This window comes from Rhipicephalus microplus, chromosome 7 (genome assembly GCF_043290135.1).
Source record: "Rhipicephalus microplus isolate Deutch F79 chromosome 7, USDA_Rmic, whole genome shotgun sequence".
Classification (NCBI taxonomy): domain Eukaryota; kingdom Metazoa; phylum Arthropoda; class Arachnida; order Ixodida; family Ixodidae; genus Rhipicephalus; species Rhipicephalus microplus.
In genome coordinates, this window is record NC_134706.1 from 132,284,445 (window position 1) to 132,307,829 (window position 23,385).

At 46.3% G+C, this 23,385-nt stretch overlaps 1 protein-coding gene across 1 annotated transcript; it reads right to left on the minus strand.

Moving 5' to 3' along the window:
* Positions 1–512: 512 nt before the first annotated feature.
* On the minus strand, positions 513–23,385 carry LOC119180190 (uncharacterized). Its single transcript, XM_037431332.2, has 3 exons — positions 22,970–23,385; positions 18,359–18,473; positions 513–1,041 (listed from the first exon to the last, which is right to left on the minus strand). The coding sequence occupies exons 1-3, from the start codon at positions 23,137–23,139 to the stop codon at positions 919–921; spliced, it is 408 nt and encodes a 135-aa protein (XP_037287229.1). The 5' UTR covers positions 23,140–23,385; the 3' UTR covers positions 513–918.

Consider the following 23,385-nt stretch of genomic DNA (forward strand, 5'->3'; position numbering starts at 1 on the left):
AGCAAATATGCAAAACACAGCAATTCAACATAATTATAAATGATTGCTCTAGCCATAATCTGTCCGTATGTCCAGCACAATCCCCAACAGACTGCTAGAAACTGAGGCTACTCGAGTGAGAGACAAAACTGTCAGTTCATGATTGGGCACAACGTCGCTCACACCCCAAATACCATTATTTGAATATGGCTTGCACCAAACCCCCTCCTTGAAAATGTCCCCTTCCCCAAAAAATGACTGCAATATAAAGTCTGTTTTCAACCCCACATGTTTCTTTTTCGTACGGAAGTAGACCGGTTTAGTGTACTAGGCAAACAAAAGTGATGCAAGATGAATTCTGGGGTTGAAGTGCAAATACTACATTGTAACAGCAATTCATCGACGTTACCAGATGTACGAAAATAACAATGCTGGGAATATTGTCTATCCAAACAATTCAATGCCATACAATAAATAAAAAGCAACAGAGGATTGGTAGATCTCATGCAAGTAAACTCGGCTCATAAAGATTAACAAATGAGCACCCAGTTAGTGTGACCAAGGCTGGTTCCCTAGGAACATGCACCTGGCCGATCTCATGCGTAACACTACAGTCGCTCTTGTAAACTCATCCAGCAAATCACAAGCACTAGCAAATCAACACTGATTTTGCACTAGTGAATGAGTAATCCTGCAGATACAGAAATCACTTGTGGGGCAATATACATAGCTAAATGAAGATGTCACTTTAAAAAAATGGACAAAAAACAATCTTGCATGCAAGAACAAAAGGTGCCCAAACAGACTGGCCCATGAAAACACCGGCAAGACAAAGAAGAAGAAAGCAGATCAAGCGGCTGGCAAACGAGACGACCAGCAGAGCCAACTGCCATGCCATGCCGAATCTCCCAGCCAGATGTAACAACCTGCAGCAAAGAATCAGGTGAGCTTGTCGGTCTCGGCCGTGTCCTGTGCGTCACCAGACGCACCGCAGCCCATGGCTTGGACCGGGTACAGCCCCGGCTGCGATGGGAAACGTTGAATGTGCACGGGATTACCCCCCTGGGAAAAGAAAACATACAAAAGATTTTCTTTTACCTATTACAACAGATGAGAGAAGCAGGCGCACAGTGCCAGCCTTAGGCAAAGGGACTAGAACAGTTCCTTCACATTTCACTCAATTGATTCAATTCATGACAGCATGCAACAGAACTTAATGTTTACTTTATGGCATACGTGGCTGGTCACGGCCAAGTGCTTCAAGGTGCCCTAGTGTCCTAATTTGCATTCACACAGTAAATATCGAGTGCTCTTTCATCATGTTGCGGAGTGACAAGATTGAGGAATAAAAAAATACCAAGGCACACGTACGACAGAACACACGTTTAGCACACTGCTCTTAGGTAATACGTAGTGCTCTCTCCTGGATCGCCATGTCTCTCACATCACATGAGAGCACTGTGGAGCTTTTGCGTGCCCTTAGCAACTCTTGCGAGAGCTTCAATATTTTCTGTCGTTTCACGGCGGGTCCCAGCCGGCTTCATTATCGTATCTCGCACCATCTGAAGTACCGATGTTTCGTGGCTTCAAGGATGACGTTGACGTATGAATGGCGATCATAAATGCGATCATAAATTTTCGGGCGTGGCTTGTGTCATGCCACGCCCGAAAATACAAAATGGCTGATAGCCACCGACCGCCTATGCGGTGCTACAGAGTCATGGCCCAAGTACGAAGGTGTCGAGCCACATTTTGGCATCGCGTGGAGTCACCGGCTCATTGCTGTTTTTGGTCGGATTTGCCATGACACCTGCGTGTACAACAAGACAAGTACCAAAAATGGAAATCAGGAAAACCTCCTCAAGGGCGAAACTGTACAATGCAGCTCATCAACCAGAAGCAGCTTGGCTGCTATCTCTCGAGCAAACAGGGGAACCAACTTGATTTCTTCGCAATTGCAGCGGGTGGACCTGCTCCCCCAAGTTTCGGTGGCCGGATCAACGTTACACCCCCAGATTCCCGACAAAATGTCTGACACCACCAAATGCAGTCACTCTACTACAGGTCATCGTCATTGGCGAGCTTACTGCTTTTGTGCAAACCGGAGCTTTGCGCACGGCGCTGCATAGACACCATGCCCCAGCCAACCTCCTATGGCCTGAGGCACCCCTGCATGTCCTTGATGGCTGCGTGTTGACTGTCAGTGCGCTTAACTTTTACCTCCAAAGCATAGCCGGGAGCAAGTTTCTGGCCGGCGTTCTAATTTTCGAGGACCTACCGGCTAGTATGATCATAGGGGGCTGATTCCCTCCTCTCAGGTAAGGTTCGTCTTACTGTAGATTCCGCTAGAATCAACCTTGACTCCTGGTACCACATCAGACTAAAGGCCCCGAATACATAGGCCTCAATCACAAGTGTCTACTAATACCAAAAGCACCTTCTGTGACCAAACGGATATGAATAAATATTCTAGCTTTCCGGCAGTCATTGGCTGAGGATGTGAACGTTTCGTTCAAGGAAGCCAGCACGAAGACCATGGATGCGCCCCAGACAGGCGGAGCCAGCATTAGTCATCCCAGCAACCACAGGTGCCAGTCTGTCGACAACGACACACGCTCTATTCCGACATCTGGTTCACCACCACAGCGCCCCATAGATCAATATGAAGCGGCTGTAACCACTTTCAGACTTGCCACGGACTCACCCCAAGTGGTCGCCATCATTAAATTTGACACTGACCGATCCGGCAGTGAGCAGTTTAATCAAAGCAGTGAGCTGCCTTTAGGAACATTGGATAATTTCGGCGCAGAGGGCTGCTATGGCGACGTTCACGCGTGCGAAAGTTATGCAGAACCACAGGCCACCACCTTTCGTCCCAGTTACCACAGATAAAATATTGCGGAGACGGCAATGCAGATGCTGCTACGCTGAACTTAGACCACTTTCCGCAGCTTGCCCAAAGTTGCGCACCTTCTACACTGCACAAGCATCCGTCTACTGAGCCCACAGATGTGAACGACTACCAGCGCCCCTAACTGCAGCAACAGAACACTCAACTAAGTGTACTGCGGCCACATCGAGGCAGGCAAGGTCGCCCACCCGATTGCTTGGCAGCTAAGCGCACCGGACAAAGACGCCCAAGGCACAGCCAACACCGCCCACTTGCGATGACAGTTCAAGGTACCCGGCGTGTGGGCCTTCAACGACTACTGCCGCACAGCCAATGTCGTCCACCCAAATGCATTTTTGGAGCTCCCCACGCAATTTCGCAGCGTGGCAGAGTGTAACATAGATGCAATGGCAGTTGGGCTTGGGTGTGCTTGCTGGGATAATTAGAGTTGGAGAAGAACAAAGCCAGAGAATAGAACAGCTGACCCGTAGCAAGGGTGCTGTCTCTGTGTCTGCTTTCTTTACATCTGTTATTAAACACCATTTAGAAAAATTCTGACGGTTAAGCGTTCATTGCTGACTCAAGCAAAACAGCAATACCACTCCTGAATTTCGACCCCTGGGTGGTTTATGAGCACTTCAAAATGAACATGTCACTATTCAATACCACCAGAAACCTGGTCTAGCCAATAATGCTATTTATTATCTCATAATATTGTTTACCAAATTATATTTCTCAATAATCATAATGTGTACAACACAAGAACTTTTAACTCATATTTGCCAGACCTGTACATTCTGCTTTTAAAGTCTGATGAAAACAATCAAATTAGCATCGTCGGCTAGATAAGCTCTGGCAGTCTTGCCACAAACATTGTTTTTGAGTTTGATAAAGGAAAGTTGCCGAAAAGCATCATAAGAAACAGGCTTTCAGGTACTGCATATTCTTTGTCCTCATTCATATGACAGAAATTTACTGGAACATTTGAAACCTGCAGAAGAAACCTAAACAATCGTATCGAAATTGATTAAGTAAACCCATTTAATAAAGAAAATACAATATTTTTTCATAAGTCACAGCTCCATCAATACGTAATTCATGGAAGTAATATTGCACTGATCCACACCACAATTAGGTACAATGTAACGGACATTTCTCTCGTGAACCCTCGGTAATAATAGGCTTATATCCATTTTACTGATTTTTTAAGGAATTAAAATGAGATATTTACGTGCATATTTAAAATTTTTTCAAAAAGTCTGAGCTAATTACCCGTACACAATTTCATTTCAGGAAAAAATCATCTACAATGTTGCGATGCTAAAAGAAAAAGAACTTATTCTTCATAATAAAAAAAAGAAACTAATCACTTTAGGAATACTGAGAGACCATGTTCAAGCCTCCAAAACTCTTCTTTATTCACACTTGTGCCAAAGCCCCCCTGCCTAGACCCAAGCGGTGATGACGAGTATTTACAGGTGAGAAGGCAAATAATACGAATAGTGCTAACAGTACGCAGAGTGCTCACAACTGCCCGCGTGACGAAGCGGCCAACCTGGCGGCGACTTAGATTTGTGAGAGACATCGCACAAAAGGCTTTAGATGGGAAACATCGACTAACTGCGAACCACGGTAGCGACGATCAGGAGAAACGTCAACGGGAGTGATACGATAGTTCACATTGGATGTTTGTTCGTTAATTATGTAGGGACCAAGGAATCTCGTCTGAAACTTTTCACAAAATCCTGGAACACGAGTAGGCGTCCAAAACAGAGCTTCGTCGCCAGGACGGAAAGAGACATCGCGATGAGCGATGTCATACCGCTGCTTGCGGTCGTATTGACTGGCTTTGGTACTAAACCGAGCAAGTTGCTGACAGTTTTGAAGTCTCGAAACGAGCTGGTCAGTGTGCAGAAGAAGGAAGCGTTGATCGTGAATGTCGCCGAACGACAGTAAACAAGGTAGAAGGGCGGGTACTCAGTAGTATGTTGAATGGCGGTGTTATGAGCGAATGTCACAAATGGTAAAATTTTGTCCCAAATGCCGTGAGCTGGCCCAATATACATGGATATCATTTTAATTAGTGTGTGATGGAAGCACTCTGTGATACCGTTTGTCTGAGGATGGTATACTGATGTGGTCTTGTGAACTGTGCTGTAATTTTTAAGCATCTCTTCAACTATTGTAGTTAGGAAAGTCTTGCCACGATCGCTTAAGAGGACAATGGGTGCACCGAGACACAAGACAATGGTCTCAAGAAAGAAGGTTGCCACGTCAGACGCTGAACTGGAGTGTAGAGGAGCAGTCTCCGCGTAACGCATGAGGTGGTCAACGGCTGTCACGATTCATCGATATCCTGCAGCTGTTACTGGAAGAGATCCAACCAGGTCTACTCCAACAACGATTGGTTAGTAGCTATGCAACTAACCAATTATGTGATTCTTCTCTTGGCAAAGTGTCTGATTCTGGTTTGGTGTGTTAAAACTGCTACTGCAACTTGTTTTTACGGTTAATATGCTTTCTCACAAACAGTCTGATTCTCGCCTGTATAGTTACAACTTGTACTATTATTTTTTAGCTCACATTGTATTTACAGAAGAAAGCTTGTATTGTGTTTCTTTTTAAATGCACCACTCCCCTCTATAATGCCTCTTAAGGGTAATTCCAAATAAATAAATAAATAAACATCAGAAGGTTCCTCTGGACATGGCATTGGTTGCAACAAGCCAGCAGGAGGTGAAGTTGGTCGCTTGCGCCGTTGGCATAGTGGCCTCTCCATCTTGCCACAGAGGTGGAGAGGCCAGGCCAGAAAAAGTGGCTCCCAATGCGACTGTACGTTTTGTTAAATCCCAAGTGGCCAGCTGTTGGGTCGTGGTGAAAGGCCTTGAGGACCTGCGCACAAAGCAAACGTGGAAGAACAGGAAGCCAACGGTGCCCATCATTATTGAAAACGTATCGGTGTAGAACGTTGCTTTCAGTCTTGAATCGCTTGAGCTGTCGGCGCAGCCTGGCATTAGGTGGCGTAGACTTGCTGCAGAGGCCTTCAACAATGCACTTGCAGTAGGAATCTTGCTGTTGATAGGAGGCCAACAGAGTGTATTGAGTGGAAGACAGTGGCCCAACAAGGGTGAATTTTGATAACGTTAGTTGACGCGATGCCTAATCATAACGTGACGAGACATGAAGAGACTTGCTCGGACTAGATGGTAGCGGGAGAAGGTAACGAGCAAGGGCATCGGCGTTGCAATGTTTTTTCCCTGGTTTGTACACGACGTCAAATGTGTATTCTTGTAGCCGAAGGACCCAGCGACCGAGGCGTCCGGACAGGTTTCTTTACAGTGACAACTAGCACAACGCGTAGTGGTCCGTTAGTACGATAAAATGGCGTGCGTAAAGATATGGGGGGAATTTCTGTACGGCCCAAACTACAGCCAGACATTCCTGTTCTGTGATCGAGTAGTTTCGTTCGGGATCCATGAGTGCGCGGCTGGCGTAGGAGATTACTCTTTCTCGACCAGTTGTGTCACGCTGTACGAGGACGGCACCAATGCCATGGCCACTAGCGTCGGTGTGCAGGCGGGTAGGGGCATGCTCGTCGAAGTCACAGAGGACTGGGTCAGATGTCAGCACTGCCTTTAAGGTGTTAAGAGCGATGTCACAATTCGATGTCCAAAAGAAGGCTGTTCCGGACTCCACAAGCTTGTGCAGTGGCGATGCAATGGAGGCGAAGCCGGGAATAAAGCGGTGGAAATAAGATGCGTACAATGGAATTACCCTTTGTTTCAATACGATGCTCTGTAACGGACGTGCGCCCGAGAAAATTGGCGTGGACGTCGAAAGTACTGTGTTTTCGAAGTAGCCCCAAGAGATCCTCCTCTTGCGCCGCAAAGAGATCAGGATTTATGATAGCAATTAAAGCAGTGGTCGTCGTATGGCCTTCGTTTGCAACAGGCGACATTGGTACATCGTTACGAAGGGGCATGAGGGCAAGAGGTTCAGTGTCAGCGAAGCAGGCCAACCAGGTACCTTGAGAGAGAAGAGGTTGCGAAGATGTAGGGTCGCGGGCAGTGATCAATGCTCGGCTGTCACTAAACCTGACCGAGCTAGGGGCAAGAACGATCCCACCATATATCGAGTGATCACATGGAGCAAGCAACACATTCCCATTAATGATCGTATCTGACGTTAACGTCAAGACATTCTCGTTGTCAGGTGGAATGGGGCAATCGGCCGCTGTGACAAAATGCATTTGGCAAGTATCGTCATCAGATGAAAATTCCGTAGACATCATATGAACTAACCGATGATTGCATGATATTACAGCTGACGCTGATGAAAGAAAGTCCCACCCCAATATAAGTACATGTTGACATGACAGCACTAGAAACGGAACATGATGAAGGATGCCATCGATAAAAACTCTCACTGTGCACACACCGACGGGCCATACAAGTACTGCATTGGCATGCCGAATAGGAGGTCCAGTATACGGAGTCTTCACATTGCGCAACCGAGAAGACAGTTCAGTACTAATGACGGAAAATGCCGCACCTGTGCCTACCAATACTTCAGTCCATACATCTTGAATACATACTAATAGGACATATGAGGGCCACTGCGGAGGTGTTTGGCTCGTCTCGAAACATGCAGCTTTCACTCCCAAAGCTTCACTTCTTAGTTTTCCGGGTGGTGGCCCAGGGTCGAGATAGTTGGTCGTAGAGGCGAAGAGGAGCAGCACATCAGTGACGGAAAGCGGCGACGTGGGATACGAGAAGGATCGGCTCTTTTTGAAGCTCTGTGGGGATGGTGAGCGGTGTTCGTACCGTCGGTTGGGTCGACTGTTTCGTGGTATCGGACCAGGCCACTGGTCTCTTTCATAGCAATTGCAACCCCGCCTTTCATCCTGTTGGGGGCGCCGGCAAAAACAGGAGATATGACCACGGATTCCACAATAATAGCATACAGGCCGAGGTGGCTGCCAGGAGTTTGGAGGCGGAAGCGACGACCGTGGTGAGAGAGCACTCATCGATTGGTAAATTGGAGATGTGTGGGGTGGTGTCTGAGAAGAAGGTGCCAGTACCGCAGCCTGTGCATAAGTTGGGTGGCGTGGTACCTGAGAAGAAGGCGCAAGCGCAGCAACCTGTCCATAAGTTGGCGTCAGTACAGGGTCATGCCTGGGGACTTCGGTAGACCTCATGGCAACAAGTTCTCTGATGATGTTGCGAAAGCTGCTGCCAGGCGATGGCATGCGGAGCTCAAGAGGGGAAGGCACAGCTTGTGCTTGAAGTTTCTCTCGTATGATGGTGCGGATCAATGCACGTAGCTCGCTGTCAAAGGGTGCGCTCAGATGAACCGTGTTAGGGTGCAGACGTAGCAGATGGAGCTCATGAAGGCGCTGACATTTTGTGACAATTTGGGAGACAGTAGCAGGGTTCTGTACCGCAAGCACGTTGAATGCCGCAGCACCAATGCCTTTGAAAAGATGGCCCACCTTCTCAGTTTCCGTCATTGATGTTGTTCACTAGACGAGGAAGGGTGAGAACATCTTCAATATACGTGTACGACTTGCGGTTTTGCTGGACACGCTCCGCTAGCTTCTTCTTCGCAATGTCTGAGCAAATGGAAGCGTTCGCAAAAATCTTCCGTAGCTGGTGTTTAAATAAGGCCTAATCAAGAAAGTACAGTTCGTGATTAAAGAACCAAGTTTTTACGACACCGGTCAGGTAAAAGGAGACGCACGTGAGCTTCGCATATTCATCCCAGTGATTGAGGCACTCGCGTGGTCGTAATCCTGCAACCAGTCGTCACCATGAAGGCCAGTGAATACCGGTGGATCCTTCTGCGGCGTGGTGAACTAGCAGGAAGGAGGTGCTGTCGGGGCAGACGTCGTGGGCGCTGCCGTAGAAGAGCCCTCATCTTGTGACATTGCCGAGACCGGTTGAGGCAAATGGCGACCGGAACGAAGCTCCAGGGGTCTACTGGAGTTAGAGGCAACGGTAGAGCGAGAGGACTTGGTGACTGGACAGCACAATCCACCACTTAAGACACAATGTTCAAGCCTCCAAAACTCTTCTTTATTCACACTTGAGCCAAAGCCGCTCTGCCTAGACTTAAGCAGTGATGATGAGTATTTACAGATGAGAAGGCGAATAATATGAATAGTGCTAACAGTATGCATAGTGCTCACAATACTTAGAGATTTTTCTAAAGCTTTCGATAACTTCCAGTTCATGGTGTCCGATGTGTTTCATTGTATCTCATCATCATCATCATCAGCCTGACGACACCCCCTGCAGGGCAAAGGCCTCTCCCATAATGGGCCAATCGACCCGGTCTTGGGCTTTTCTTTGCCACGTTATACCTGCGAACTTTTTGATTCTGTCGGCCCACCTAACTCTCTGTCTACCGTTCGTGCGTTTGTCATCTTCGGGAAATCAGTCAATTAACCTTAATGACCAGTGGTTATCTTGCCTACTTGCTACATGCCTGGCCCACGTCCATTTTTTCTTGATTTCAACTATAATATCCTTAACACCAGTTACTTCCCTGACCCAATCTGCTCTCTTCCTCTTTCTTAAAGTTACACCTATCATTTTTCTTTTCCATGACTCGCTGCGTCGTCCTCAATTTAAACCAAACCCTCTTTGTAAGCCCCCAAGTTTCTGCTCCGTAAGTAAGTACTGGCAAGATGCAGCTGTTATATACCTTCCTCTTGTGGGTTAGTGGCAGATTAACGTTCATTATTTGAGAATGCTCGCCAAATGTGATCCACCCCATCCTCACTCTTTTAGTTATTTACTTTCACGGCTCAACTCTGCGGTTACTACCCGTCCTTAAGTAAACATATTCCTTTAAGACTTACAGCGTCTCTCCACCTATGCCAAAGTGCTATTTTCTGCCGAGACTGTTGCACATAACTTCAGTTTTGCGCATATTTATTTTCAGACCTACTTTTCTGCTTTCCAAGTCCAGTTCTGTAATCATGAGCTGTAATTCGTCTCCTGATTTACTCATCAAAGCAATGTCCTCAGCGAATCGCAGGTTAATAAGATAATCTCCATTAACTGTTATCCCTGACTCTTCCTAATCTAGAGTCCTGAAAACCTCCTGTAAAGACGCGATGAATAGTATAGCAGAGATCATGTCTTCCTGCCTTATACCCTTTTTTATTGGGATTCGGTCACTTTCTTTATGGAGAACTATGGTGGCTGTGGATTTACTGTATATTTCTTCCAATATGTTCATGTAGGGTTCTTCGATGTCCTGACTCCGTAGTGCCTTCATTACTGCTGATGTCTCGACTGATACCCCTGTCACACGAGCACTTAAAAGTCTTTTAAGTAAGCGGTCTTTTTCCGAAAAGGAGTTCCTGACAGTAGACACACGGCACAGAGCGAACTCCTTTTCAGAAGCGGTCTTTTTCGTAAACGGCGTTCGTCAATCTCTTTTACGGCTCTGAATGAGTAGCCTCGAAACCAGTGGGCGCCAGCAATTTTCGAGTGGTGGGAAAAAAAGAGCGAATGCTTATTTTTCTGTCACCAAAACTCATTGTAAAAACAAATTTCATATCCTGCAGAAGGTGTAATGAACTCTTGTAATGGTTATTTCCTTTTCTACTCTCGTAAGCAGCTACAACGCGTCGGCAATATCACGTGGTGACACTCGGTCTTGCGCTGCTTTATCCTCTCCTTGGCGGCTTTTGCAGCGTCTGCCTCGCTTTCCAGAGCGAGAAGGCAGGCCGTGAGGCTTGCGATCCTCACTTTTTCTCCCGTACGGTCGCCCATAACGTGTCGAGAGCAGTCGAGAGCAGCGAAAAACAAATACGGTAAATAAAAGCACAGTGGTGCCAGACGGACTTGTGCACGTCGCTAGTTATGAGAATGCTTCCTTATCTAGTGCAAAAAACATTCACATTGGTCTTTCTTCATCTCTTATTCTTAAATTTATTTGAAGAAACGAGCAGTGCAACAAGTCTTTAATTTGTACATCGTGATACATCGTTTAATTTTCATTGCTTCTCTTCTAACTGCTAGCGCCACGCTTTCGCTAGCGTCTTCGAACGAAAACACTAAAAGAAGATTGTTGCTGCCGTGTGTCTGCGCCGCAAACACCTCTTTGTTAAAAGTCTTTCAACTTCGTAAAAGACCGCTTACTTAAAAGACTTTTTGCGCGCCCGTGTGACACAGGTTTGAGTCGAACACCTTCTTGTAATCTATGAAGGCTATGTATAGGAATTGGTTGTATTCTGTGCATTTCTCTATCACTTGATAGTATGCATAGGATCTATTATGGAGTATTTTCGTTGACTGAATTCTAATGTTGCCTTAATTCTATTAGCTAATATTTTTGTAAATAGTCTGTAGAGAACAGATAGTAAGCTCATCGGCCTGTGATTCTTCAAGTCCTTAATGTTTTTTTTCTTTCGAATCAAGATGATGTTGGCGTTCTTCCGAAATTCTGGTACCCTTCCCGTCCACAGACGATTCGTATATATGGTGGCCACTTTTTCTAACACAATTTCTCTGCCATCTGTAGGTCCTTATCAAAACTAGTGGCTTTGCCACTTAGCATTCTTTATGGGGCTTTCCTTTTTTTACCTGTCGAAAGTGGAAGGATGCTGAATTCCTCTGGGCTATTATTGTTTCTTACGGTGTCATTCTAGTTGTTTCAGCTTCAGTACAGCTTTCTGTAGAACTTCTCTGCCACCTCGACTATGCTATCCATATTGGTTATGACATTGCTTTCCTTGTCCCTTAATGCATATATCTGATTTTCGCTTACGCACAAGTTTGCCTTCACCACTTTACAGCTTCTGCCGCTTTTCACAGCTTGCTTGATTCTCTCCCTGTTATACCTTCCGATATCGGCTACATTATGCCCATTGATTGACTTCGAAACCTCCACTAGCTCTATTTCGACGGTTGCATTTGAGGCTTTTCGTGCTTTATTGTCTAAGACGTTTAGACTCCTGGGATCGTTTGCCAGTGTCCTGTCTAGTGACTGTACTTCTGACTTCTGTTGCACGCTCTTTGATGATACTAACTAGTAAGATTATCATTCATTGTGTCAACGTTAACATAAGTTACCTCGTTTAGAGCCGAAAATCAATTCTGAAATGAGACTCATTGAATTCCTCTACTTTACCTCTCACCATTAGCTCATTGACTTATTGCATATCGGTTTATGCCTTTGCTTTTTCAAATCAAAGTGTACACGAGCTCTTAGCATTTGTCACAGAACGAGCGCTCAAAAAGAGCGCGCCGCCAACTCTTCGCGACGGAACGCTGGAGTGACGCCGCGAGGTCAACGATAAAAAAAAAGAAAGAAAACAAACATGCAGACTCCCCGGGTGCGACTCTCTCCCTCGGAAGCGTAGATTCGCCGACGAACCTCCTCACCCCACAACAACGGCCGAGCAAGCACTCCCTCTCCCTCGGAAGCGTAGATTCGCCGACGAACCTCCTTACCCCACAACGGCGGCCGAGCAAGCACTCCAACTTTCTAGATGGAAAGGGGCGTGGTGAGGCCGGGTTGAGTCATCCATCGCGGACGGCCTTCGAGCCGTCTCGCCCTCTCCCCAGCCTTCGCTGTGTATCGCGCCGACGAAATGACGAGAACTTTCTGGAATCTCGCGCGCAGGGTATTTAATCGAGCAGCCGAAGTGAGAGATCAGGAGAAGACGGAAGTTAGCGCCAGAGCGCGTAGGGATTCCGCCGTGTAGTCAGCGAAGGTTTTGTCCGTGGAGACAAAGCAGGAGAAGAAGATGATGATTTCCACCTGAGGGGTGACGACTCGAGCTACAAGCAAGAGTGTGTGTTTACCGCTATCGAGCGAAGACGCGTGGCAACAGCTGCGTGTGTGAAGCCGACGTGTTTCCGGCGAAGAAGTTTGAAGCTTGGAGAGTGGCCTATTGAAGACGTGAGGTTTCCTGGAAGAGAAACTTCGGGGGCCGCAAAACGACAACAACGCTGGACTTTGAGTGAGTGATTCTCGGAAGAGTATCATTCAGACTTTTGTTCCAAGAACTTTGGACTGAATAGGTTTCCTATCTCTTTAGTCTTTAAGTGTCTTGGTTTTTCAATGCATGCGACTGCATTGTAGTGTGTATTGTTTGTCTGTGTCCGTTGGTTCGAGTGTGGCTGATTGTACTGTGTAGTACGTTGTTTAGTGGGTGACATATTGTATTCAACTATTGTGGAGTGTGCATACTTGTGTATTGTTTTTGATCTGCCATTATTGAGAATATAATTCTGTTTTGTTTATCAACTCTCGGCTCTGACTTGTTCTTTGGGCCACAGCCGGCGTCCGCTGGCGCGCCAAAAACGACCACTTCTAAATTGTCCATGCTTTCGTGGTGCGGTTCGGGGGGCCGATACTTCGGCCCTTGGAATTAGCCCGGCAATCGCCTCCCGAATTAACGGGACCTGTGTGACAATTAATCTGGCGTCCGCGACAGGACCTTTTGGTGCACAGTGTGTCCAAAGTAGTGAGATAGAGCCTCGAGTTGTGTATAGTGCTATCGGAACAATTTTGTGTGTTGCTCAGTGTTCTCGTTAACGAGTGCAGGAGAGTGTTCCGACAGACTGATTTAGGCAGATACTTTTTGCACGCGGCAAGGTTTTATTTGCGACACACAATGGATCTCGAAAAGTTAGTCGCTCTTGGTGAGAAGATGGGTCTTTCTGGCGCCGAACTACGGAAGTGGGTCACCCAGAAGGAAAAAGAAGAAAAAGAGAGAGCCAAGGAAGAAAAAGCAGCTGAGTTGGAAAGAGAGAGGTTGGCAGCTGAGAGAGCCAAGGAAGAAAAAGCAGCTGAGTTGGAACGAGAGAGATTGGCAGCTGAAAGGGCGAGAGAAGAAAGAGAAGCAAAGGAGCGACAGCTGAAGGAAGAAAGAGATGCAAAGGAGCGACAGCTGAAAGAAGAAAGAGAGGAAAGGGAACGGCAGCACGAGATGAAACTCGAGCGGCTCCGTTTGCAACAGCGAAGTGAAACTATCGTCCAAGCTAGAGTTGAAAGCAGCGAACGGGAAGATCATGGCTCCCGCTTGAACCCAAGCAAGCTGCTCGTAGCGTTTGATGAAAGGAAGGACGACCTTGACGCGTACCTTCACAGATTTGAGACGATTGCAAGGAGCCAGAATTGGCCGGAACATCAATGGGCAACTGCTTTGAGTACTTGCTTGAGTGGTGAAGCGCTCAGTGTGTACGGTAGGCTGACGCCGACTGATGCAGCCAACTATGCAAAGGTGAAAGCTGCTTTGCTGAAGCGATTTAGATTTACTGTGGAAGGATTCCGGGACAGATTTCGGACAGGAAAGCCAGCTGATGGTGAGACGGCTACGCAGTATGCCGCCCGACTTTGCCATTATTTCGACAGATGGATTGAACTTTCAGGGACAGCGCAGGAGTACGATGAGCTTAGAGAGCTCCTAATTAGAGAACAATTTCTTACTAGTTGCCACCCAAGCCTGTCGCTGTACTTGAAAGAGAGGAAGGCTGACTCACATGAAGGCATGCTTGAATTGGCTGATCAATTCTTGGAAGCGCAAGGTGGCACTAATTTGGCCAAGGTCAAGAAGGATTGTCCCGAAGATTCGAAGAAATTGGCTCCCGAAGAAAAGAAGCGTGCACCAGAGAGCATTGCGCGATGTTTTCTGTGTAACCGAGTGGGTCATCGCGCGAAAAACTGTCGAACGATCTTTACGAGCCCTACGGTAGTAAAATGTTTTAAGTGTGGTCAGACTGGGCACAAAGCAGACGCATGTCGAAACGGAGCGAGTCAAACTCACCAGGTATCCTGTGTGCAAGCGGCACTGAAATCCGGTAATAATGCCGTCACAGATGGATTCGCAGAGTTGAAAAATGGGGAGAAAATTCCTATTGTGGGTGCTGTAATGGCAAAACAGCCAACCGGTGCTACGAAGGGAATGCCAACGCTGCCTGGAAAAGTTGCGGGCAAGAAGGTTACGGTGTTGAGAGACACGGGTAGCTCCACGGTTATCGTGCGGAGAAATTTGGTACGGGAAATTGAGTTGACAGGCAGAACGAAACCGGTTTGTCTAATTGACCGTACGGTTTGGATGCTTCCCGAAGCAGAAATTGAGGTTGAAATCCCGTACTTCAGCGGGAAGGTTACTGCTTTATGCATGACGACCCCCCTGTACGACGTTGTCATCGGAAACATCGACGGGGCGCGAGGACCGAATGATCCGCAATGTTTGGGAGAAGACCCTAAGATAGAGCCTTCGCCAATCCAGCGACCGCGAGATACAGTGGAGGAGCGGCCCGTGACGGATCTCACTAGAGCCCAAGGTGAAGCGGCGGCACAAGAGACAGTGAATGAGAAGATGATCGTGTTGAATGAGTTCACGGGCCGTGCAGCTGGACTTACGTCGGCAAGACCTCAACCGACCGACAGTGTAAAGGTGACGGAGTCGGCCAGCCAGGCCAAATGTCGGGACGTGAACAAGCGGGTGAATAACCAGGCAGGATCGGTTGAGCGTCATGACCCGTTAGCAGTGTCGGAAGTGACAACGATGGCTGAGACGCCGCCTCAGATACCATCGTTGGAAGGGGCTCGCCGGAACAAAACGAGCAAAAACAATAAGAAGAGATCGAGAGAGCACCGCAAGAAAGAGCGCAAGCGCCGCTCGAAATGCACAGGATAGGTGCTGAGGCGGAATCGAATTGTGTTTGGCAGGGCTGAGTGCTATATGTTGTGTTAATGTTCTTGCTATCCTGTGTCACAAGTGTTGAAGTGTTTGTGCTGTGACGTGATGTATAGTATTGTACAATTGTGGTAATGAGAGCTTTGTATATTTGTATTGTTTGGAATATGTGATGGAGCATTGTATTCATGTACCTGTGGCTATACTCTATGTGTTGTGAGATTGAATTGCAATGTACAGTTGTATTGAGTGATCTATTGTGAATGTGAAGTGTCATGAGCGACGGTTTGTGTTACAGTCCTTCAGAGTGTGTGGTGACTGTTCGTGCTCGTTTGTGTGGTTTTGAATATTATGAGATAATATTCTTAAAGTGGGGGGCAGTGTCACAGAACGAGCGCTCAAAAAGAGCGCGCCGCCGACTCCTCGCGACGAAACGCCGGAGTGACGCCGCGAGGTCAACGATAAAAAAAAAAAAAGAAAGAAAACAAACATGCAGACTCCCCGGGCGCGACTCTCTCTCTCGGAAGCGTAGATTATCCGACGAACCTCCTCACCCCACAACGGCGGCCGAGCAAGCACTCGAACTTTCTAGATGGAAAGGGGCGTGGTGAGGCCGGGTTGAGTCATCCATCGCGGACAGCCTTCGAGCCGTCTCGCCCTCTCCCCAGTCTTCGCTGCGTATCGCGCCGACGAAATGACGAGAACTTTCTGGAATCTCGCGCGGGGGGTATTTAATCGAGCAGCCGAGGTGAGAGATCAGGAGAAGACGGGAGTTAGCGCCAAAGCGCGTAGGGATTTCACCGTATAGTCGGCGAAGGTTTTGTCCGTGAAGACAAAGCAGGAGAAGAAGATGATTTCCACCTGAGGGGTGACGACTCGAGCTACAGGCAAGAGTGTGTGTTTACCGCTATCGAGCGAAGACGCGTGGCAACAGCTGCGTGTGTGAAGCCGACGTGTTTCCGGCGAAGAAGTTTGAAGCTTGGAGAGTGGCCTATTGAAGACGTGAGGTTTCCTGGAAGAGAAACTTCGGGGGCTGCGGAACGACAACAACGCTGGACTTTGAGTGAGTGATTCCAGAAGTGTATCATCCAGACTTTTGTTCCAAGAACTTTGGACTGAATAGGTTTCCTATCTCTTTAGTCTTTAAGTGTCTTGGTTGTTCAATGCATGCGACTGCATTGTAGTGTGTATTGTTGTCTGTGTCCGTTGGTTCGAGTGTGGCTGATTGTACTGTGTAGTACGTTGTTTGGTGGGTGACATATTGTATTCAACTATTGTGGAGTGTGCATACTTGTGTATTCGGCCATTATTGAGAATATAATTCTGTTTATCAACTCTCGGCTCTGACTTGTTCTTTGGGCCACAGCCGGCATCCGCTGGCGTGCCAAAAAGGACCACTTCTAAATTGTCCACGCTTTCGTGGTGCGGTTCGGGGGGCCGATACTTCGGCCCTTGGAATTAGCCCGGCGATCGCCTCCCGAATTAACAGGACCTGTGTGACAGCATTCTATGGTCACAGCATCGTATCTTTGCCAACTACTTTTACACCCTGTACAATGTGTGCGTCTCTCATAATCATATCGTGGTTTTGGGGCGTTAAACCCCACAAATCAATTAAGCAACCCTGTACACGCCTTCGTGAGCACACAGAATTAAGCCCACTTCATTTTTAGTTTTACCATCAGGACTTTGTCTCGTCCAGTTACAGTTACCCCATTTTGTGAAGAAGATATTCAACATCTGTGAATTATTACGTCTTGCAAACTCTACTAATAACTCCCGTTTGAATTTTTAGAGCCGATGCCATATACCCCAACTGAATGGTCTCCGGCCTGTTTCTTGCCTACTTCGGCATTAAAGTCGCGCATCAGAATAGTATACTGTGCTTTTACTTTATTAATGGCTGACTCTACGTCTTCATAGAAGCGTTCAACTAAATGATAATTATGGCTCGATGTAGGCATGTAGGTCTGTACCACCTTCACCTTGTACCTTTTGTTAAACCTAATTATGATACTTGCCAACCTCTCACTGATACTATAATATTCCTCCATGTTGCCAGCGATATTCTTGTGTATAGGAAACCCTACCACAAGTTGTTTTCTGTCAAGTAATCCACAATAGCATAAGATGTGTGTGCTCTTCGGCACTGTATAAGCCTCGCGTGTCCTCCTAACATTGTTGAGCCCTATTACATATCATTGAACACCCTCTAATTCCTTGAACAGCACAGCTAGACTAGCCTCTAATTACTTGAACAGCAAAGCTAGACTAGCCTCACTAGATAGCATTCTAGCATTGAACGTGGCCAAGTTCAGATTAATATAGCGGCTTGTGTGGACGCAGAGATTCTTAGCACCCTCTGCTACGTCGCATGTCTGACCGACACCTTGGACAGTTGATTCATAGCCGCTGGGGACTGAGGGGCCGGGGTAATCGTTGTATTCATGGGACATTTTTAAGCATTCTCTTCTTATTAAGTCCAATAAAACCAAAGCTACACTTTTCAGAGCAACAAATCAAGCTGCTTCTGTCAGTGCTACTCGTACCTTAGGAGGAAATGCTTCAGAAATTACTAACATTGTTAGAACACTCAGAGTCTATTTTAATGAATTCGTATTCTGGAATTATATTCTGAATGTTGACTGGCTGGAGAAACTACCAGAAAGTGCTGGGTGCACGAGAAACAAATTCAACATGCCAAAATTGACGATCCAAAGCGTTGATCACCAGTGATTATTTGAATAGGCATGGTAATGAAAGAGCGAAGGGTGCCCCAATTTTTTTTAACAGGCGTGTTAAAAGCCGTATAAGTTACTTACATCTCTGGCTGCTTGCTGATTGAACAACTTGCACAGCAGGATGGTCAGGGTGACGCCCACAAAAAGAAACATGATCCCACTGCCAGTGGCAATGATGCCGATCCACGTGGGTATTCTGCACAGCAGGAGAACATTCCAAGCTTGAAGAAACAAAGGTGATCGTAAGCTTGTACCTCGCTCAGCACACAGTTGTCACCTTTACGAAAGAAAAAAAGAACATAAACACATGTCAAATAGCCTCGCAGGTGAGGGGTCGAATAAAAGTGAGGTGCTGTTCTTTACACTCCTCAAACCCTTTCGTCTACTTTTCCACGTAGGAAAGAGTCTCATTCTGACAAACTTGATGCCTTGAGGTAGCGTATGAGGAATTATCGGACAGCTCACACATGTGGCGCTGCAATACACCAGCCTTTCAAAGAGCGTTCCACGCTTTCCAACATGGCTACAAACGGCGCTTACTAGCATTCCCGTGTTTAAATTCACATATATGCCCCATAGAATACACGAGGATAATCGCTGCTGCAGGTGAGTAATTGCATCATTGGACGCATTATTCGAAGGCTGCAGTTTCATTCCCGGCCAGCGGCAGGTTGTCATTTTGCCAATTTTAACTTTTTTTTCATATTTCTATCAGAATTATTACAAATAACGTCCCCTAAACTTTCCTTAGCTCGATTGTTTCTTGCTTTTCATTTACTATTGCATAAAATGGAAATAAAGCAAACCTTTGAAGTTCCCTTCTTTCGTTCTCATAACTTTGAGATGAAACACAAAAGAACAGAAAAAGAAGCTGCTGTGATGGTCATGCTCGTCTGCATGCTCATGATCTTCTCCGATTACAAGCAAGGAATCAGGAAAATAAAAATTAGAATAAGTTGACTTTTATTCAACGTTCTCTTTTCCTCAGCTCCCCCCTTTTCTTACATGACGCACAGCAGATGCTTGAAATTTACTATATAAAAAAAACTAAAAAACAATAATTTTGAATAAGGTCTGAATGGTGTTGCCATCTCTATGCTTTCATCGGTAGCATTAGAGGTTAAGGACCGTGTTTCTTCTTGGTTTTTCTTTCGGCAATAATGACAATATTCACAAGAAGATCAATTTTGGCACACAACATGACATCCCCTTCAATGTGAAGCATGAACAGAGAGGTAGTTTGAATACTATATACAATGCTATGTTATTTCAAGAGAAAATGAAGGATTACGATAAATTATCGCCACTTATGTATGTATTATGTGACAACAATAACAGAAAATGACAAGATTAGCTAATTGTATTATACTCATGTCGTGCACCGCCCCTTCTTTCGCTTGCCCATGCTCTTTAGTATTGTAACCCATGAATCATGGAAATATTCATCATCTGATCTTCAGGAAGCTACTACAATGGCTAATGCCTGAGCAGCCGTTAAGAGACAAAGTTTTGACAACAGGTATTGCGCTCACAGACGTGCATAGGCATATTCACGGGGAAGGGGGGGGGGGGGTCAGTCAACCCCTTAGTAAGCCGAAAGGGTGAAGGGGCACGAAGTTTGCCACATACATTGACTTAAGGGGGGGTGGACACCTTGTCGTTTATGCAGCTCCGTAGCACTGCGATGATCCCCCCCCCCCCCCCCCCCCCTGAAGAGAACCCTAGCAATGCCTGTGCTGACATGTTAGCTTTCCTAGCTGCAATGAGTAGAATATTCTAAGTCGCAAGCTTCTGAACAAGGAGAAGTTTGCAATACGCAAAAGCAGAAACACATGGAAGCAGACAAATTATCACAATAGATAAGGGAACGGGTTCAAGTAGTCTATCCTATAAGAGCACCTCAGCAGGTGACTCGCCCAGATAAAGCTGAGCTGCTGCTATCAGCAGGGCTGGCCATGACAACCGCATTTTTCACATTACGCAAGCTGGCAGGGCTCTGCCCGAAAATATCCTCTGATAAAAGCAAACCTGGCAAGTGCGCCAAAAGCATGAGCTTCCTTGTGCAACCTGTGCAGCTTGCATACGTAAGAGCTTTTTATTTTACATGAAAAGGATGAACTGGACGGTGCGCTAATGTTCATACAAGGGAACACGAATCATAAAAATCAATGAAAAGAATGCTCATCTGCCAGTGCACATCCAGCATTACAAGCGTGCTCTGAGTTTCTGAGGGATAAATATTTTAGGCAAAAGCCAATAATAATACCAATGATAATAATAGCAATATTACTAAGACCACCCATAAACTGATGGAAGCTTTTTATAGTTAATTATGAAAGAGTGCTTGTTTAAGCCAAATGACCATTGCATACATAGATTGTGATATGAGGCTCCCATGCAGCCTGTCTACAAAGCCCGACAATGTGATTACCCCGGCGACCACATGAGTGAATGTGCATACATAATAATAATATTATTTGAGGTTTTATGACCCCCCACCGCAATATGTTTGTGAGGAATGCCATATTGAAAGACTCCAGAAATTTTGGCCTTCTGGTGTTCTTTAACGTGGACTGACATCTCACAGTAAAGGGGCCCCTGGCATATTAACAGCAATGAAGAATACAGTTAGTAGGATGTTCGGACTTGTCCATGCCATCCTTGCCTTGTACAGTTTGAGCACAAACAATTTCCCCTTGAATGTATAAACCAGCTCGCCCTTTGGAAAGTGTAATGAACCAGCCTGTGAATGAAAGGTTACAGACTGGAATAATTCACTGTAAAGTAAATAGCTCCTGCTTGGCTGTATTACAGGCTAGCTATTTTGAACAATAAACGAACATTCCTCTGTTGTGTACAGCTGGCTTTCCCGCAATGTTCTCGGCCAGGCTTGGGCCACTGAACCACCTGCTTTTATTAGCACATGCACGCAATGTTTGTATGCTTTGTGAGAAGCAACATATACAGGTGTAGCTCCCATGTTCAAACCAAAGCAAATGTTCAAATGCTATTTTGCCAATATTTGCAGAACCCTCAATTATGTTAATGGTGACCAGTTTCTTCAGTGGCAAGTGCACATGATGTGGTAAAAAGGGGTCTTGAATTAGGAAAAGAACACGCTGCAAGGCCCCATCGCCTGTTTGAAGGACTTCCAACAAATAAATCATTTGATCATTTGAAGAAACTTACAGGTAAGTTTACAAAAACTTGGTACACTGATATCTTTATTGACACAGTCTAACCTCACCTTCTAATGTTTCTCTCTTCCATAATTGTGTGTGAGTTTATGCCTAAGTCATTGCACATAACAACACTCATGTGCCAGCCTTGATATGCGAACGTTCTCGACCATACGCCATTACATACTTGACCTACATGGCATACAGTCCAGATGAAAACACCAAAATTTATCACTCCAATTGGTAATACGCTCCTGCCCGTGCTTGTACATATGGGAGCGCTTCAATGCTTGGTATAACAATGCCGAACTGCCTTGTTATACTTTGCAAGAAACAGCCATTCAACAGACTAAAGTCGTGATCAAGTGAAACTTAAATATAACTTTAAGAAAGTAGGCCTCAACAATGTGAAGTGGCACTCAACAATATTTCTCACATGATCAAGAATTAAAACGTAGGTAGTATAGCTGAGGTACTTCAAAAGGACCGGTGAGGGCAGAAGAAAAGATGAGGGCAGTGAACTTTGCTGGACCGCTGTAACGTTAATTGTGGAAAAAGTTCATGAGTCATTGTTGTGCATTTACGTCAAGCAAAACGGCTCACATATCGTGACATATTGCCTACTACTGCACAACATGTTTCTCGCATAAGAAAATCTGTACGGTCAACTTTTAGCATTGATGTTCTTTGAAAATTGATGTCATTACCAAACCCAGTGTCGTGAGTGCAGAAACAAAGGAACATGGCTCTAAAACGAAAATATTATGTTTTTATGCGTCTTCTAACCAATCGCAACATTGATGTGGAAATTTAACTGACCCTGATGACCTGCTTCTGCCACACGGCACTATCTAGCATCGTTCAGCTTGTCCTGTACAATGAACCTCATATTCGTCGTCAAAGCGTGTCTGATAAGCTTTGAAAACCACATAGCGCTACATCTAAATGGATCAAAATGCGGCAGTGACATTACACTTCTAAGCGCGCATGAAGGGCACGGTTTCGACTCCTGGTCACGATGGCCGCGCTGAGATTGGGTAAAAACGAAAAATTCCCATGCCCCTTAGATTAAGTTCAGGGACTCTAGGTAGACACAACAAAGTGATCCAGATAGCTCCACTACTGAGAACCTCAAAGGCCATATCGCGATAACGTAGAACCGCATGCTGTTTTGTTGATATAAACGCAAACCAGAAGAAAGAAGTGCTCATTTGACAATGGGCGTCGGGCGATATCAATAGAAACAGTAAGACATGCATGTTTCGCATTGCGATGACACCACCGCCAAGATGTCCTTAGCAGCTAGTATTGAGGGCCTCCACCCTGTAATATCAACGCTGCTCGAGTCGCGTGGTGCAGATCCTGGCCGAATACGGCTATTTCGAGCTTGGCGCGTAGATTTTCACAGCGGCGCCTTCCGCATTTGCGACACATGTGCGGAAGCCTCGAAAGTGCCACAAGAAGAGTGAAACCATCGCGCGCGGACCACGCACTGTCTTCCTTCATCACTCACCGCTTGATCGCCTCATCCTCGCGAATGTTGGACCCGAAGAAAGCGAGCAGTAGGATGCCCGTGAGCACGCAAAAGAATCCGCTGACGAACCCGCAAAGCGACAGGTGGGCCAGGAATCGAAACGGCTGCTTCAACTTGGTCACCGCCCGGTACAGCTTGGCGAGGACCATTTTGGTCACCGTTGCCTTCCCCGCTGTCGCAGCCCACTCTAGTGCATATCTTGGCGATCACCGATTCGCTGACGAGACACGCACAGAAAAGAGTGAACTGACAAGGGCAGTGTCGCAAGTTTGCCGGTTGTCCGGCGATGCTCTTTTCGCTGGAGGCGGGGCCCGCGTTGAGAGAAGGACGAAGGAACGACGCCGACGACGCTGCTGCAGACAACGACACTCGGCGCACCAACTTGTCGCTCCAAG